The sequence below is a fragment of the Crinia signifera genome, chromosome 5 (genome assembly GCF_055691185.1).
Source record: "Crinia signifera chromosome 5, ASM5569118v1, whole genome shotgun sequence".
NCBI lineage: Eukaryota > Metazoa > Chordata > Amphibia > Anura > Myobatrachidae > Crinia > Crinia signifera.
Window position 1 is genome coordinate 329,650,405 of NC_139221.1, and position 20,147 is coordinate 329,670,551.

The window sequence follows — 20,147 nt, forward strand, 5'->3', positions numbered from 1 at the left end:
TGGGGACATGATATGTAACTGGCACTAATGGTGACATGATATGTAACTGGGACTACTGGGGACATGATATGTAACTGGCACTACTGGGGACATGATATGTAACTGGCACTACTGGGGACATGATATGTAACTGGCACTACTGGGGAGTGGGGACATGATATGTAACTGGCACTACTGGGGACATGATATGTAACTGGTACTACTGGGGAGTGGGGACATGATATGTAACTGGCACTACTGGGGACATGATATGTAACTGGCACTACCGGGGACATGATATGTAGCTGGCACTACCGGGGACATGATATGTAGCTGGCACTACCGGGGACATGATATGCAGCTGGCAGTACCGGGGACATGATATGCAGCTGGCACTACCGGGGACATGATATGCAGCTGGCACTACCGGGGACATGATATGCAACTGGCACTACTGGGGACATGATATGTAACTGGCACTACTGGGGAGTGGGGACATGATATGTAACTGGCACTACTGGGGACATGATATGTAACTGGCACTACTGGGGACATGATATGTAACTGGCACTACTGGGGAGTGGGGACATGATATGTAACGCACTAATGGTGACATGATATGTAACTGGGACTACTGGGGACATGATATGTAACTGGCACTACTGGGGACATGATATGTAACTGGCACTACTGGGGACATGATATGTAACTGGCACTACTGGGGACATGATATGTAACTGGCACTACTGGGGAGTGGGGACATGATATGTAACTGGCACTACTGGGGACATGATATGTAACTGGCACTACTGGGGAGTGGGGACATGATATGTAACTGGCACTACTGGGGACATGATATGTAACTGGCACTACCGGGGACATGATATGTAGCTGGCACTACTGGGGAGTGGGGACATGATATGTAACTGGCACTACTGGGGACATGATATGTAACTGGCACTACCGGGGACATGATATGTAGCTGGCACTACCGGGGACATGATATGTAGCTGGCACTACCGGGGACATGATATGCAGCTGGCACTACCGGGGACATGATATGCAACTGGCACTACCGGGGACATGATATGCAACTGGCACTACTGGGGACATGATATGTAGCTGGCACTACTGGGTAATCACATACAGTCCAAGAGGTAGGAGGGCCCTGCTTACACCCTATACAGTCTATAACATGTTTGTACAGTGTCTGTCTTACTGCTTCCAGCACATCCCTTATATTGGTGTTTCCTGTGCATAGAATTGTATCTATAATGATATTGGTAACAAAGTATAGAAGCGTGTGTGTGTGTGGGGGTGGGGGGGGGGGGGGGGAGGGGGACTTAGTGGCTGTCCCCTCCTATAATAGTTTAAGTGTAACATATTACACCCTGTCACTATGTACACACACACACACACACACACACACATACATGTGTGAGTGGGTGTGACCCTGTCACTATGTAACACACATACATACACACACACACACACACGTGTGAGTGGGTGTGACCCTGTCACTATGTAACACACACACGTGTGTGTAGGTGGGTGGGTGTTTGGGTTCCTTCTCCGGCTTGTGAACACACGTAAAAGCTGACTTTTTTATTTGTCTGTTCATTTTAGGCTGGAATGGGTGGAGATCATCGAGCCCCGTACACGGGAGTGTATGTACGCCAACCTCATCACAGGGGAGTGCGTTTGGGACCCACCATCTGGCGTCCGGATAAAACGCACCAACGAGAACCAGTGGTGGGAACTGTTTGACCCCAATACGTCACGATTCTACTACTACAATGCTAGCACCCAGAGGACAGTGTGGCATCGTCCACAGAACTGTGATATCATCCCTCTAGCCAAACTACAGACCCTGAAACAGAACACGGAGTCACCCAGGGCCTCCGCCGAGAACAGCCCAGGACGCGGCAGCACCATCAGCAGGGAAGGCAGCACCAGCTCCTCCCTAGAGCAGGAACTGGACGGAGGGGAAAATGCTCGGACAAAACCAATCGTCACTCTGCCCCTTACTTCGTGGTGAAAGAGGACACGGACAGGTAATTCCTATTCGGACATTTCCACCGTGTGTTTTAGCAGCAGAACCCCAGAGCTATATATCCTAAGCATCTAATGCTTTACATGAATATTTCCTGTCATTGTGGCTGCGGAGATGTCCGATGTAGTCTGTGTCTGACACCTGTCGCCATTAGGAGATGGTGTTACAAGGTGTGTGCCGCGTAGTCTGTGGTGCAGTGCATGATGGGAGATGTAGAGCTGTGATGTCACTGCAGTCTTCCCTCCATCTACCAGTCTGTATACTGTAAAAAAGGCCAAACCTGTTCTCAGGCCACCTGTGTATATGTGCATGTATGTGTGTATGTGTATGTGTATGTATATATGTATGTATATATATATATATCTCTTATATATTTGGCTACATCTGTCACTCAAAGTGTGTCTGGAGCTGTAACGCTGGGTGGAGCCTCTGACTCACATGACTGACTCACATGACTGACTCACATGACTGACTCACATGACTGACTCACATGACTGACTCACATGACTGACTCACATGACTGACTCACATGACTGACTCACATGACTGACTCACATGACTGACTCACATGACTGACTCACATGACTGACTCACATGACTGACTCACATGACTGAGAACCAGCCCAGTGAGCCCACAGACAGTGCCAGACACCCTCTGCCTCTCCATGTTACACAGCAAAGACACAGCTACTCACCAGACACACCAGGTGAGCACCCCACACCTCCATACCTCCCAACATGACCCTCAGGGACCAGGAGGGACAGAATGCTCTGTTTGTGGACTTCCATCTTAATTTATGATTGTCATCACCTGTCATTTCAAACAGGGTAATTGATAAGAAAGGTGTTTAAGCACAGGTGATGGTAATCCATAAATTAAGAAAAAAGTCCAGAGACAGAGCAATGTGTCCCTCCTGGAGAGGGTCATGTTGGGTATGCACCCCCCCCCCCCCCCATTCGATTAAATGGCACAGGCAAAACACTGACATGGCTATGGTCGACAATGAAAAAGGTTGACAAGATTTATTTTTCACTTTTTCAATGTTTTCATATTCATTCTCATGTGTCCGACACTTATGTCAACATTTACATGTGTTGACCTTTCTGTGTTGATTTTTTCTTGTGGCGATTCGCGGCACCCCCCGCGACCCCCCTCCCGCGATTTGCAGCACACCCCCCGCAATTCGTGGCACCCCCGGTGACTCCCGCGATTCGCGGCCCCACCCTGTGACACCCCCTCCTGCAATTCGCGGCACCCGCGACCCCCCCCCCCCACGATTCGCGCCAAGCCCCCGGGCCCCCCCTCCCGCGGTTCACGGTTCCCCCCACGACCCCCCCTACCGCGATTCCCCACCCCTGACCCCCCCTCCTGTAATTGCGGCAACCCCCTGCCCCCGCGACCCACCCTCCCGTGATTCACTGCAACCCCCCGCGCCCCCCCATCCCACATTTTGCGGCACCCACACCCCCCCGCGACCCCCCCTCCCGCAATTCACGGCATCCACCCACGACCCCTCCTCCCGTGATTCGCGGACACCCCTCACCACCTCAATCCCCCCCCACCCCCCCACCCCGCGTGTGATTCACGGCAACCCCAGGATTAAATGGCACGTGCAAAACACTGGCACGGCTATGGCCGACAATGAAAAAGGTTGACATGAGTTTTTGAAGATTTATTTTTCATTTTTTTAATGTTTTCATATTCATTCTCATGTGTCGACATGGACACCGATGAAGTGCCACACTTATGTCAAAACTTACATGGGTTGAACTTTCCTGTGTTGATTTTTTCTTGTAGCAATTTTTTTCCAGTGACAACTATGAACTATGTGCACGTCAACCTACACATCATCAACCAATTCTTTGTATTATATATAACACCTGTTCTGTTTTACTGTAGGTGTTTTAAGTCAGACCTTTTACTGTTACTATTACTGTTTATGTAAATGCATTCTGAATGACAACAACATCCTACCATCCTTCTACAAGAATATATAACCAACTAGGTGATTCATCGAGCCCCGTGCCCACCCCTCCCGCAATTCACGGACCCCCGCGCACCCCCCTCCCACGATTTGCACCCCACCCCTTGCGCAATTCACGCCCCCTCCCACGCTTTGCGGACCCCCGCCCTCTCCCGCGATTCGCTGACACCTGCGCCCCTCCCTCCCTTGAGTTATAGGATAGTGCAGCACTGTATACTGGTTATATGATGGTGCAGCACTGTATACTGGTTATAGGATGGGGCAGCACTGTATACTGGTTATAGGATGGGGCAGCACTGTATACTGGGTATACTGTAGAATGATGTAGCACTGTATACTGGTTATAAACAGACGATGCAGCACTGTATACTGGTTATATCAGACGGTGCAGCACTGTATACTGTTATAATCAGATGGTGCAGCACTGTATACTGTTATAATCAGACGGTGCAGCACTGTATACTGTTATAATCAGATGATGCAGCACTGTATACTGGTTATAGTCAGATGATGCGGCACTGTATACTGGTTATAATCAGAAGATGCGGCACTGTATACTGGTTATAATCAGATGATGCTGCACTATACTGGTTATAATCAGATGATGCGGCACTGTATACTGTTATAATCAGATGATGCAGCACTGTATACTGTTATAATCAGATGGTGCAGCACTGTATACTGTATATATCAGATGATGCAGCACTGTATACTGGTTATAATCAGATGGTGCAGCACTATATACTGGTTATAATCATGTGCAGCACTGTATACTGTTATAATCAGATAGTGCAGCACTGTATACTGGTTATAATCAGATGATGCAGCACGATATACTGGTTATAATCAGATGGTGCAGCACTGTATACTGGTTATATCAAGATGATGCCACTGTATACTGGTTATAATCAGATGATGCAGCACTGTATACTGTTATAATCAGATGATGCAGCACTGTATACTGGTTATAATCAGATGGTGCAGCACTGTATACGGTTAGGAGGACACTGGCCGCGTTGGATTACAGAGATGGTCACTAGCCCTCTGCCCACTCATGTGTGTGGATGACACTGGCCGCTGTTGGATTACAGAGATGGTCACTAGCCCTCTGCCCACTCATGTGTGTGGATGACACTGGCCGCTGTTGGATTACAGAGGTGGTCACTAGCCCCTCTGCCCCCCCCCCCCCCCCCCATGTGTGTGGATGACACTGGCCGCTGTTGGATTACAGAGATGGTCACTAGCCCTCTGCCACCCATGTGTGTGGATGACACTGGCCGCTGTGGATTACAGAGGTGGTCACTAGCCCTCTGCCCACCCATGTGTGTGGATGACACTGCCGCTGTTGGATTACAGAGGTGGTCACTAGCCCTCCTGCCCACTTATGTGTGTGGATGACACTGGCCGCTGTTGGATTACAGAGATGGTCACTAGCTCTCTGCCCCCCCCCCCCCCCCCCCCCCCCATGTGTGTGGAGGACACAAGCCGCTGTTGGATTACAGAGGTGGTCACTAGCCCTCTGCCCACCCATGTGTGTGGAGGACACTGGCCGCTGTTGGATTACAGAGATGGTCACTAGCTCTCTGCCCCCCCCCCCCATGTGTGTGGAGGACACAAGCCGCTGTTGGATTACAGAGGTGGTCACTAGCCCTCTGCCCACCCATGTGTGTGGAGGACACTGGCCGCTGTTGGATTACAGAGATGGTCACTAGCAGAGCCATTGTTAGTGTCTCCAGCACGGTTACCGTAGTGATAACCCCGGTGCACGATTCACGTGTAGACAGAAGACCGCTGACCGCTGAGGACTTTATGTGACGATGGTAATGGGCTGATTAATGACTTCCACTCTCTACACCCAGACACACGCAAATACCGTCTGCGAGGGGGAACCATATCCTACGTGTTTCAAGCCATCGTCCTTAAGGACCCTCATTAATTAGATATATTACTAATTAGCTGCTAGGGAGATGGAAGATGCAGGATCACTGCTTTTGAAACATTAATTATAGCCACAAAGTCTTGGACTTAAACACTTATTTTGGTGGAGTCATTTAGTGTACAGTAAGAAGTCCGGTCACAGAATTGCAGCGACAACCACGTGCTGGCAGAACAACCCCCCCGGGTGGCGTGATGGTTGGTATTGCTGGCAGAACGACCCCCCCAGTGGCATGATGGTTGGTAACTGCCCACAGTGTACTCCAGAGACGGCATACTGAGCACATTGTGTGACTGCTTTATGTTGACAGAGGGGTGCAGAATTAATTGCTTGATTAAAAGAGAGCTGTATTAATTGGTAATTAAGAGGCATGCAGGGGAAGGTAGTGTGGGATGTAATACTTATGAATGACATCCACTTAACATGTAAATGCCATTGTCTCCTACACATGGTGGTCTCACTAGTGTCCTCACCAGGGGAAGCCTGGAACTGCAATGTGAACACCCACTAAAGGCTTGTCTCATGCTGTTGCTGATGTCTCTGTACTGCTGTGGCAGCGCATTGTGTGCCTGAATCGCCTCGCCTCTGCAATTTCTTGTGATACAAACTGGACTGCCATGACACACGGATGTGATCATTTCGGCAAAGAGCATGGGGGGGGGGAGGGTGTAGTAATCAGGAATGATTCGGTCAAATCAGTAGTTATTCAAAAGCACAAAGGGCCTAATTCAGATGTGTCTGCAAAGCAGACGGAGTACACCAGTTGATCAATGTTTTCCTCCTGTGCATGCATCTGAGTAACGGCGTGCACTTGCAGCGATTGGATTGTGATGGTATGTGTAATGAGGAATTACTGTAGAGTAACAGGTAGACAGCATTTGGGGTTGTATCGGGGAAGGTCAGGTAAATGCAGGGTCCTCATAGCCGCTCAGGCAGCATTTCCTGTGTGATCTGGTTCCTACGGGAGATCCGCCGGTGTCCCAGGAGAGCAAGGCAGCCTGCGTGTCTACAGAGGTACTCAGAGTGTGTCAGCAGTTGTACGCCGTTGGACATCTGAATGGATCAGATGCACATTTCATGTACTGTAAATGGTGTGATTAATCACTGGGATGTTTCCGGCTGTGCCATATATTCTATTCAGTATCCCGGGGAGCTATCATTTCAAAAATTTCTAACATTTTTTCTAAAAAAAAACACAAAAAAAATATTTTCATTAGGACATAGGTCCAAATGTAATGCCGCCCAAATCAGGTGGCTGTCTGGGATCCCGGCCGAACTCGGACATTTTTTAAAGGGGCAATTGCTTACAAGGCAAAACCATGCCTTGTAAGTGATCGCCCCTTTAAAAAAACATCTGAGTTTGGCCGGGATCCTGCATTGCCGCTGAACATTACATTCCGACCATAGTAATCGATGATGGAGATTTGCGCTGTAATTGGTGCCTCAATCATCGGTTTATTGGGGAGGATCTAATTAACATGAGCTTATTATTAAATGAGTTATTTACTTTTTAAAAGAAATTGCATATTTAAATTGTTAATTATTATTATTAAATTGCCCTCAAATAATAAGTTTAAGGCTGTATGTCCTGTATATCTGGGGATAACCTGACGTTCTCTGTCCTCTCTGTATAGTGAGAGGTGCATGTGTTGTACATGTGGTGCCTAGTGGAAAGGCTGGTTATCCTATGTCCTGTATATCTGGGGGTAACCTGACGTTCTCCGTCCTCTCTGTATAGTGAGAGGTGCATGTGTTGTACATGTGGTGCCTAGTGGAAAGGCTGGGTATCCTATGTCCTGTATATCTGGGGGTAACCTGACGTTCTCCGTCCTCTCTGTATAGTGAGAGGTGCATGTGCTGTACATGTAGTGCCTAGTGGAAAGGCTGGGTATCCTATGTCCTGTATATCTGGGGGTAACCTGACGTTCTCCGTCCTCTCTGTATAGTGAGAGGTGCATGTGCTGTACATGTAGTGCCTAGTGGAAAGGCTGGTTATCCTATGTCCTGTATATCTGGGGGTAACCTGACGTTCTCCGTCCTCTGTATAGTGAGAGGTGCATGTGTTGTACATGTGGTGCCTAGTGGAAAGGCTGGGTATCCTATGTCCTGTATATCTGGGGGTAACCTGACGTTCTCCGTCCTCTCTGTATAGTGAGAGGTGCATGTGTTGTACATGTGGTGCCTAGTGGAAAGGCTGGGTATCCTATGTCCTGTATATCTGGGGGTAACCTGACGTTCTCCGTCCTCTCTGTATAGTGAGAGGTGCATGTATTGTACATGTAGTGCCTAGTGGAAAGGCTGGTTATCCTATGTCCTGTATATCTGGGGGTAACCTGACGTTCTCCGTCCTCTGTATAGTGAGAGGTGCATGTGCTGTACATGTGGTGCCTAGTGGAAAGGCTGGGTATCCTATGTCCTGTATATCTGGGGGTAACCTGACGTTCTCCGTCCTCTGTATAGTGAGAGGTGCATGTGCTGTACATGTGGTGCCTAGTGGAAAGGCTGGGTATCCTATGTCCTGTATATCTGGGGGTAACCTGACGTTCTCCGTCCTCTCTGTATAGTGAGAGGTGCATGTATTGTACATGTAGTGCCTAGTGGAAAGGCTGGTTATCCTATGTCCTGTATATCTGGGGGAAACCTGACGTTCTCCGTCCTCTGTATAGTGAGAGGTGCATGTGCTGTACATGTGGTGCCTAGTGGAAAGGCTGGGTATCCTATGTCCTGTATATCTGGGGATAACCTGACGTTCTCCGTCCTCTCTGTATAGTGAGAGGTGCATGTGTTGTACATGTGGTGCCTAGTGGAAAGGCTGGTTATCCTATGTCCTGTATATCTGGGGATAACCTGACGTTCTCCGTCCTCTCTGTATAGTAAGAGGTGCATGTGTTGTACATGTGGTGCCTAGTGGAAAGGCTGGGTATCCTATGTCCTGTATATCTGGGGGTAACCTGACGTTCTCCGTCCTCTCTGTATAGTGAGAGGTGCATGTGCTGTACATGTGGTGCCTAGTGGAAAGGCTGGGTATCCTATGTCCTATATATCTGGGGGTAACCTGACGTTCTCTGTCCTCTCTGTATAGTGAGAGGTGCATGTGCTGTACATGTGGTGCCTAGTGGAAAGGCTGGTTATCCTATGTCCTGTATATCTGGGGATAACCTGACGTTCTCCGTCCTCTCTGTATAGTGAGAGGTGCATGTGTTGTACATGTGGTGCCTAGTGGAAAGGCTGGGTATCCTATGTCCTGTATATCTGGGGGTAACCTGACGTTCTCCGTCCTCTCTGTATAGTGAGAGGTGCATGTGCTGTACATGTAGTGCCTAGTGGAAAGGCTGGGTATCCTATGTCCTGTATATCTGGGGGTAACCTGACGTTCTCCGTCCTCTCTGTATAGTGAGAGGTGCATGTGCTGTACATGTAGTGCCTAGTGGAAAGGCTGGTTATCCTATGTCCTGTATATCTGGGGGTAACCTGACGTTCTCCGTCCTCTGTATAGTGAGAGGTGCATGTGTTGTACATGTGGTGCCTAGTGGAAAGGCTGGGTATCCTATGTCCTGTATATCTGGGGGTAACCTGACGTTCTCCGTCCTCTCTGTATAGTGAGAGGTGCATGTGTTGTACATGTGGTGCCTAGTGGAAAGGCTGGGTATCCTATGTCCTGTATATCTGGGGGTAACCTGACGTTCTCCGTCCTCTCTGTATAGTGAGAGGTGCATGTATTGTACATGTAGTGCCTAGTGGAAAGGCTGGTTATCCTATGTCCTGTATATCTGGGGGTAACCTGACGTTCTCCGTCCTCTGTATAGTGAGAGGTGCATGTGCTGTACATGTGGTGCCTAGTGGAAAGGCTGGGTATCCTATGTCCTGTATATCTGGGGGTAACCTGACGTTCTCCGTCCTCTGTATAGTGAGAGGTGCATGTGCTGTACATGTGGTGCCTAGTGGAAAGGCTGGGTATCCTATGTCCTGTATATCTGGGGGTAACCTGACGTTCTCCGTCCTCTCTGTATAGTGAGAGGTGCATGTATTGTACATGTAGTGCCTAGTGGAAAGGCTGGTTATCCTATGTCCTGTATATCTGGGGGAAACCTGACGTTCTCCGTCCTCTGTATAGTGAGAGGTGCATGTGCTGTACATGTGGTGCCTAGTGGAAAGGCTGGGTATCCTATGTCCTGTATATCTGGGGGTAACCTGACGTTCTCCGTCCTCTCTGTATAGTGAGAGGTGCATGTGCTGTACATGTGGTGCCTAGTGGAAAGGCTGGGTATCCTATGTCCTATATATCTGGGGGTAACCTGACGTTCTCTGTCCTCTCTGTATAGTGAGAGGTGCATGTGCTGTACATGTAGTGCCTAGTGGAAAGGCTGGGTATCCTATGTCCTGTATATCTGGGGATAACCTGACGTTCTCCGTCCTCTCTGTATAGTGAGAGGTGCATGTGTTGTACATGTGGTGCCTAGTGGAAAGGCTGGGTATCCTATGTCCTGTATATCTGGGGATAACCTGACGTTCTCCGTCCTCTCTGTATAGTGAGAGGTGCATGTGTTGTACATGTGGTGCCTAGTGGAAAGGCTGGTTATCCTATGTCCTGTATATCTGGGGATAACCTGACGTTCTCCGTCCTCTGTATAGTGAGAGGTGCATGTGCTGTACATGTGGTGCCTAGTGGAAAGGCTGGGTATCCTATGTCCTGTATATCTGGGGGTAACCTGACGTTCTCCGTCCTCTCTGTATAGTGAGAGGTGCATGTGTTGTACATGTGGTGCCTAGTGGAAAGGCTGGGTATCATATGTCCTGTATATCTGGGGGTAACCTGACGTTCTCCGTCCTCTCTGTATAGTAAGAGGTGCATGTGCTGTACATGTGGTGCCTAGTGGAAAGGCTGGGTATCCTATGTCCTGTATATCTGGGGGTAACCTGACGTTCTCCGTCCTCTCTGTATAGTGAGAGGTGCATGTGTTGTACATGTAGTGCCTAGTGGAAAGGCTGGGTATCCTATGTCCTGTATATCTGGGGATAACCTGACGTTCTCCGTCCTCTCTGTATAGTAAGAGGTGCATGTGCTGTACATGTGGTGCCTAGTGGAAAGGCTGGGTATCCTATGTCCTGTATATCTGGGGGTAACCTGACGTTCTCCGTCCTCTCTGTATAGTGAGAGGTGCATGTGTTGTACATGTAGTGCCTAGTGGAAAGGCTGGGTATCCTATGTCCTATATATCTGGGGGTAACCTGACGTTCTCCGTCCTCTGTATAGTGAGCGGTGCATGTGTTGTACATGTGGTGCCTAGTGGAAAGGCTGGGTATACTATGTCCTGTATATCTGGGGATAACCTGACGTTCTCCATCCTCTCTGTATAGTGAGAGGTGCATGAGCTGTACATGTGGTGCCTAGTGGAAAGGCTGGGTATACTATGTCCTGTATATCTGGGGATAACCTGACGTTCTCCGTCCTCTCTGTATAGTGAGAGGTGCATGTGCTGTACATGTGGTGCCTAGTAGAAAGGCTGGTTATCCTATGTCCTGTATATCTGGGGATAACCTGACGTTCTCCGTCCTCTCTGTATAGTGAGAGGTGCATGTGTTGTACGTGTGGTGCCTAGTGGAAAGGCTGGTTATCCTATGTCCTGTATATCTGGGGGAAACCTGACGTTCTCCGTCCTCTGTATAGTGAGAGGTGCATGTGCTGTACATGTGGTGCCTAGTGGAAAGGCTGGGTATCCTATGTCCTATATATCTGGGGGTAACCTGACGTTCTCCGTCCTCTGTATAGTGAGAGGTGCATGTGCTGTACATGTGGTGCCTAGTGGAAAGGCTGGGTATCCTATGTCCTGTATATCTGGGGGTAACCTGACGTTCTCTGTCCTCTCTGTATAGTGAGAGGTGCATGTGCTGTACATGTGGTGCCTAGTGGAAAGGCTGGGTATCCTATGTCCTGTATATCTGGGGGTAACCTGACGTTCTCCGTCCTCTCTGTATAGTGAGAGGTGCATGTGTTGTACATGTGGTGCCTAGTGGAAAGGCTGGGTATCCTATGTCCTGTATATCTGGGGGTAACCTGACGTTCTCCGTCCTCTCTGTATAGTGAGAGGTGCATGTATTGTACATGTAGTGCCTAGTGGAAAGGCTGGGTATCCTATGTCCTGTATATCTGGGGGTAACCTGACGTTCTCCGTCCTCTCTGTATAGTGAGAGGTGCATGTGCTGTACATGTAGTGCCTAGTGGAAAGGCTGGGTATCCTATGTCCTGTATATCTGGGGGTAACCTGACGTTCTCCGTCCTCTCTGTATAGTGAGAGGTGCATGTGTTGTACATGTAGTGCCTAGTGGAAAGGCTGGGTATCCTATGTCCTGTATATCTGGGGATAACCTGACGTTCTCCGTCCTCTCTGTATAGTGAGAGGTGCATGTGTTGTACATGTGGTGCCTAGTGGAAAGGCTGGGTATACTATGTCCTGTATATCTGGGGATAACCTGACGTTCTCCGTCCTCTCTGTATAGTGAGAGGTGCATGTTTTGTACATGTGGTGCCTAGTGGAAAGGCTGGGTATCCTATGTCCTGTATATCTGGGGTAACCTGACGTTCTCCGTCCTCTCTGTATAGTGAGAGGTGCATGTGCTGTACATGTGGTGCCTAGTGGAAAGGCTGGGTATCCTATGTCCTGTATATCTGGGGGTAACCTGACGTTCTCCGTCCTCTCTGTATAGTGAGAGGTGCATGTGTTGTACATGTGGTGCCTAGTGGAAAGGCTGGGTATCCTATGTCCTGTATATCTGGGGATAACCTGACGTTCTCCGTCCTCTCTGTATAGTGAGAGGTGCATGTGTTGTACATGTGGTGCCTAGTGGAAAGGCTGGGTATCCTATGTCCTGTATATCTGGGGGTAACCTGACGTTCTCCGTCCTCTGTATAGTGAGAGGTGCATGTGCTGTACATGTGGTGCCTAGTGGAAAGGCTGGGTATCCTATGTCCTGTATATCTGGGGGTAACCTGACGTTCTCCGTCCTCTCTGTATAGTAAGAGGTGCATGTGCTGTACATGTGGTGCCTAGTGGAAAGGCTGGGTATCCTATGTCCTGTATATCTGGGGTAACCTGACGTTCTCCGTCCTCTCTGTATAGTGAGAGGTGCATGTGTTGTACATGTGGTGCCTAGTGGAAAGGCTGGGTATCCTATGTCCTGTATATCTGGGGTAACCTGACGTTCTCCGTCCTCTCTGTATAGTGAGAGGTGCATGTTTTGTACATGTGGTGCCTAGTGGAAAGGCTGGGTATCCTATGTCCTGTATATCTGGGGGTAACCTGACATTCTCCGTCCTCTCTGTATAGTAAGAGGTGCATGTGTTGTACATGTGGTGCCTAGTGGAAAGGCTGGGTATCATATGTCCTGTATAACTTGGGGTATCCTGACGTTCTCCATCCTCTCTGTATAGTGAGAGGTGCATGTGTTGTACATGTGGTGCCTAGTGGAAAGGCTGGGTATACTATGTCCTGTATATCTGGGGGTAACCTGACGTTCTCCGTCCTCTCTGTATAGTAAGAGGTGCATGTGTTGTACATGTGGTGCCTAGTGGAAAGGCTGGTTATCCTATGTCCTGTATATCTGGGGGTAACCTGACGTTCTCCGTCCTCTCTGTATAGTGAGAGGTGCATGTGTTGTACATGTGGTGCCTAGTGGAAAGGCTGGGTATCCTATGTCCTGTATATCTGGGGATAACCTGACGTTCTCCGTCCTCTCTGTATAGTGAGAGGTGCATGTGTTGTACATGTAGTGCCTAGTGGAAAGGCTGGGTATCCTATGTCCTGTATATCTGGGGGTAACCTGACGTTCTCTGTCCTCTCTGTATAGTGAGAGGTGCATGTGCTGTACATGTGGTGCCTAGTGGAAAGGCTGGGTATCCTATGTCCTGTATATCTGGGGATAACCTGACGTTCTCCGTCCTCTCTGTATAGTAAGAGGTGCATGTGTTGTACATGTGGTGCCTAGTGGAAAGGCTGGGTATCCTATGTCCTGTATATCTGGGGATAACCTGACGTTCTCCGTCCTCTCTGTATAGTGAGAGGTGCATGTGTTGTACATGTAGTGCCTAGTGGAAAGGCTGGTTATCCTATGTCCTGTATATCTGGGGGTAACCTGACGTTCTCCGTCCTCTGTATAGTGAGAGGTGCATGTGCTGTACATGTGGTGCCTAGTGGAAAGGCTGGGTATCCTATGTCCTGTATATCTGGGGGTAACCTGACGTTCTCTGTCCTCTCTGTATAGTGAGAGGTGCATGTGCTGTACATGTGGTGCCTAGTGGAAAGGCTGGGTATCCTATGTCCTGTATATCTGGGGATAACCTGACGTTCTCCGTCCTCTCTGTATAGTGAGAGGTGCATGTGTTGTACATGTAGTGCCTAGTGGAAAGGCTGGGTATCCTATGTCCTATATATCTGGGGGTAACCTGACGTTCTCCGTCCTCTCTGTATAGTGAGAGGTGCATGTGCTGTACATGTGGTGCCTAGTGGAAAGGCTGGTTATCCTATGTCCTGTATATCTGGGGGAAACCTGACGTTCTCCGTCCTCTGTATAGTGAGAGGTGCATGTGCTGTACATGTGGTGCCTAGTGGAAAGGCTGGGTATCCTATGTCCTGTATATCTGGGGATAACCTGACGTTCTCCGTCCTCTCTGTATAGTGAGAGGTGCATGTGTTGTACATGTAGTGCCTAGTGGAAAGGCTGGTTATCCTATGTCCTGTATTGAATTCACATAAATCATCTGTGAATTTAGATAATGCCACATTAATAATACGTTCTCTTATCAACATGTGTCCAGTCCTGTCAACTTCTTCCTAACTGAGCCTCTTCCCTATCTCACCATTCCTTTCTGTCTGCAGCGTTTCCATGGTGATATCGATTCCTCTTTCCGGATCCACAAGGACCTCCGCCTGAGAAGCCGCGGATGGGTTGTAGACTATGTGGCGGAGGCTTTGCCTTGATGATCCGCTTCATTTACAGATAAATAAATTCTGATCAATGACACTAATTCCGTATTGAGCCCGGAGTCAGTCAGTTCAAGCATCTGATCAGTGAGATGCTGGGCACATCTAACACCTAGAACGGAGCAGAGGCTTATGTCTGCAGAGCGAGTGGGGTTTGGGAGTACCTGGGATGGAATCTCGGGACAGGCAAACCTATCTCACAGACATACACTGCAATCTGTACTTTCTGCCTGCGTCCTGAATGTCAGTAAGTGGCTTTATAGGTGGCAGATCTGGTCTCCGCTCTGTTAGATAGGAGATGCTGTTGTTGGTTATTGACCCTTTGCTAAGTAATGGAGATTTGGGTGTGCGGCGCGGCTGGAGAGAGGACTCTGCGGCAGACAGCTCATCACCAGAACACGGACCTGTCAGCTCAGGTGCTTTGTGATCAGAGCTTAAAATAAACATGAGGCTACAGCTGGTGAATTATTCATGGCGTCTTCCTCACACTTCTCGGTTAGCGAGAGTAGAACAACACATGAGCACTGGAGCATGAAACATTAAAGATCCCCACTACCCCTTTAATTTAATGCCCGGCAATCAATATGAAATTGTTCGGAGGTGCTGTTCTTTCTTCAAGGTTACCGAGACCTTCTGCGGCTTCTCCCAGTGCCTCCCGAGTGACGGTGATAGTCACATTCCTCCAGGGAACATTACTGTACGTACATGCAGGAACCTGTGTGGGCTCCATATTACACCACTGTCACTAGAGGCCACCACTGTACTGTGTAATAAGGTCAGATTAGTGCTATAATCCCAGCCAGACCCGCAGTGCTTGATGAGGCTGTAGCCTAGGGCGCGAGGACTGGGGGGGCTGGGTGGGTTTGTAGTAGTAGAGGAATAAAATAAAGGCCTAATTTATTCCATACTTGTTACCTATTACCCTTCCCAATTTATTGTGGGGGGTAGTGTTGTTAAGGTGACTGCCTGATGCTGTGCCAATGTAACTAACTGATGGCACCCTTGCTTCAGGGCTCGACAATTTTTTTAAAATCTAGGAGCCAGGATGAAAGTGTAGCAGCCAGATAAACGAAGAAATGGGACAGAAAATGTACACCGTACCCATTACATATTATACCACATGCCATAATGCCCATTACACATTATGCCACACACTGTAATGCCCATTGCATATAGTACCACATGCCGTAATGCCTATTAGGGGGTTGCATGCTCGTTGCCACTGGTTCATTCTCGCTGCCACCAGGGATTTCCCCTCATCCTCCCCTCTCCATGCCCACTGTTATACTGCCCATGGGCATGTAATGAAGGTTATACAACTGGTATGTAGGCCCTAATGCTTTCGGAGTGCGATGAAGACTTTGACTGCCACTCCTGATTGGCTGTCAAACCGTGAGCTCTGATTGGTTTGTGAGCCACCTCAAGGTATGAAATAGCTACTCGGATACAGCCGGGTTCGGGCGTGTTTTCCACTGCTTTGCCCGGCTGTTTCCATTAACGCTAGCCTCCACTCTGCCCAGTGCGATCCGCTTTCTGGCAAATCTGGTTCCCCGAAAGCCGAATCTGGTCCTGTCCCCCCCCAGGTTTTGTGGAGCCCTGCATTACTTGCTATAATGTGTTAGATCCTACATGCCAGTTGTATAACCTTTATTACATGCCCATGGGCAGTTTGACTGGCGAGGCCATGAGCACCCATACACATGTGTTTAACAGCATTACACAGGGAGCTACATGTGTATTAGTCTAGGGCAGCCTGGAACCTTTTATCGGGCCCTGACAATTTTCCATTTTGTGCCCGCTGCCATCCTTCCAATTACTGTCTGTCTAATAGGGCCTGTGCGCAGAATCATCTTTCTGACCATGGGCAATTCCTCACTTGCTGCCTTCTCTGGGTGTTTTCTGCCTGCGCCCTGTACTATGACTAAGAAATACAGCGCCCTGTACTATGACTAAGAAATATAGCGCCCTGTACTATGACTAAGAAATATAGCACCCTGTACTATGACTAAGAAATATAGCGCCCTGTACTATGACTAAGAAATATAGCGCCCTGTACTATGACTAAGAAATATAGCGCCCTGTACTGTGACTAAGAAATATAGCGTCCTGTACTGTGACTAAGAAATACAGCGCCCTGTACTGTGACTAAGAAATACAGCGCCTTGTACTGTGACTAAGAAATATAGCGTCCTGTACTGTGACTAAGAAATATAGCGCCCTGTACTGTGACTAAGAAATACAGCGCCCTGTACTGTGACTAAGAAATACAGCGCCCTGTACTGTGACTTAGAAATACAGCGCCCTGTACTGTGACTAAGAAATACAGCGCCCTGTACTGTGACTTAGAAATATAGCGCCCTGTACTGTGACTAAGAAATACAGCGCCCTGTACTGTGACTAAGAAACACAGAGCCCTGTACTGTGACTAAGAAACACAGCGCCCTGTACTGTGACTAAGAAATACAGCGCCCTGTACTGTGACTAAGAAATATAGCGCCCTGTACTGTGACTAAGAAATACAGCGCCCTGTACTGTGACTAAGAAATATAGCGCCCTGTACTGTGACTTAGAAATATAGCGCCCTGTACTGTGACTAAGAAATACAGCGCCCTGTACTGTGACTAAGAAATACAGCGCCCTGTACTGTGACTAAGAAATACAGCGCCCTGTACTGTGACTAAAAAAATACAGCGCCCTGTACTGTGACTAAGAAATACAGCGCCCTGTACTGTGACTAAGAAATACAGCGCCCTGTACTGTGACTTAGAAATATAGCGCCCTGTACTGTGACTAAGAAATACAGCGCCCTGTACTGTGACTAAGAAATACAGCGCCCTGTACTGTGACTAAGAAATACAGCGCCCTGTACTGTGACTAAGAAACACAGCGCCCTGTACTGTGACTAAGAAACACAGCGCCCTGTACTGTGACTAAGAAATACAGCGCCCTGTACTGTGACTAAGAAATATAGCGCCCTGTACTGTGACTAAGAAATACAGCGCCCTGTACTGTGACTAAGAAATACAGCGCCCTGTACTGTGACTAAGAAACACAGCGCCCTGTACTGTGACTAAGAAACACAGCGTCCTGTACTGTGACTAAGAAACACAGCGTCCTGTACTGTGACTAAGAAATACAGCGTCCTGTACTGTGACTAAGAAATACAGCGTCCTGTACTGTGACTAAGAAATACAGCGCCCTGTACTGTGACTAAGAAATACAGCGCCCTGTACTGTGACTTAGAAATACAGCGCCCTGTACTGTGACTTAGAAATATAGCGCCCTGTACTGTGACTAAGAAATACAGCGCCCTGTACTGTGACTTAGAAATATAGCGCCCTGTACTGTGACTAGGAAATACAGCGCCCTGTACTGTGACTAGGAAATACAGCGCCCTGTACTGTGACTTAGAAATATAGCGCCCTGTACTGTGACTAAGACATACAGCGCCCTGTACTGTGACTAAGAAATACAGCGCCCTGTACTGTGACTAAGAAATACAGCGCCCTGTACTGTGACTAAGAAATACAGTGCCTTGTACTGTGACTAAGAAATACAGCGCCCTGTACTGTGACTAAGAAATACAGCGCCCTGTACTGTGACTAAGAAATACAGCGCCCTGTACTGTGACTAGGAAATACATCGCCCTGTACTGTGACTAAGAAATACAGCGTCCTGTACTGTGACTAAGAAATACAGCGTCCTGTACTGTGACTAAGAAATACAGCGCCCTGTACTGTGACTAAGAAATACAGCGCCCTGTACTGTGACTAAGAAATACAGCGCCCTGTACTGTGACTAAGAAATACAGCGCCCTGTACTGTGACTAAGAAATACAGCGCCCTGTACTGTGACTAAGAAATACAGCGCCCTGTACTGTGACTAAGAAATACAGCGTCCTGTACTGTGACTAATAAATACAGCGCCCTGTACTGTGACTAGGAAATACAGCGCCCTGTACTGTGACTAAGAAACACAGCGCCCTGTACTGTGACTAAGAAACACAGCGCCCTGTACTGTGACTAAGAAACACAGCGCCCGGTACTGTGACTAAGAAACACAGCGCCCTGTACTGTGACTAAGAAATACAGCGCCTTGTACTGTGACTAGGAAATACAGCGCCCTGTACTGTGACTAAGAAATACAGCGTCCTGTACTGTGACTAAGAAACACAGCGCCCTGTACTGTGACTAATAGTGTGTACACACGGTGACGATATAGACAACATCGTGTCGGCATCTCATGCAGATCACATGCAGATCGCAATGGTTTTAACCCTTGCGATCTGCTTGCGATCCCGATGCGCGTTCACGTATCGCAAGGCAGATAGTCTTGGCTGCCTTGTCTATATAGTGCAGATCTATATAGTAATTATTGTGCCATTACATGCATGCCGTGCGATGCGAGTCCTGATGCGATCTGATCACATCGCATGGCACATCTCACCGTGTGTACACACCATAAGAAATCTAGCTGTAAATGTCTGCCCAATCAGGAGCTGTCTCTCATCCTACAGTCATGTGACTACCAGTGGATTACATTAGTTTAGAATAGTGGCAGAGCATATTGCAGCATCCTGAGGGAAGAATACATTATTGTATATCTGTTATGGTGCCGTGTATTGAACAGGGTGATCTGTCGGTAGCGGAATGCTCACATCACCTCTCTCGTAGAGACCCATGTTCGGATCCGTAGTCTGATACACCTGGAGGCGGATATAGTGTAGTAAGGGGAAATGCAAACTTCTAAAGGTCATCGCTTTTAGTGCTCCAGTAATAATCAGCCAGTTCTCCCCAGGTTACTGTCATGGCTACAATGTAATTGGGTCACTGTGGTGCATATCGCCTGCAGCCTCCTTGGTGCTGCACTGACTGAATCCTCGGCCGACAGAGGATATTACGTGGATCTGTTATCCAGGAGAGTGCAGCATGGTGTGTCCTCATATGCACCCATCATACCTCTGACTCCAGGTGGTTGTACATATGATTGGGGTACCCAATGTGTGCGATGCCTGCAGTGACCTGTCCAGGAGGCTGCTGGTGGTCATTTCCATAGACACTGCTCTGCCCTTTATGTGCCTGTGTTCTTGTAGTGTGTTTATTTTACCCTTCGCCATATATTTGTCCCACGCAGTCCTGACTACAGCTGCTGAGACCATCATGTATTTCCCACCCTGGGCCAGATGTACTCAGCTGGAAAAGTGATCAGAGATAATG

At 48.4% G+C, this 20,147-nt stretch overlaps 1 protein-coding gene across 1 annotated transcript in view; it reads left to right on the forward strand.

Annotated features, from left to right (window-relative positions):
• ARHGAP39 (Rho GTPase activating protein 39) overlaps nucleotides 1–20,147 on the forward strand; it is a 190,698-nt gene that overhangs the window by 78,939 nt on the left and 91,612 nt on the right. The window contains 2 exon segments of the mRNA XM_083144972.1: nucleotides 1,606–1,964; nucleotides 1,967–2,033. Of these exon segments, the coding sequence (XP_083001098.1) occupies nucleotides 1,606–1,964; nucleotides 1,967–2,033 (426 nt within the window).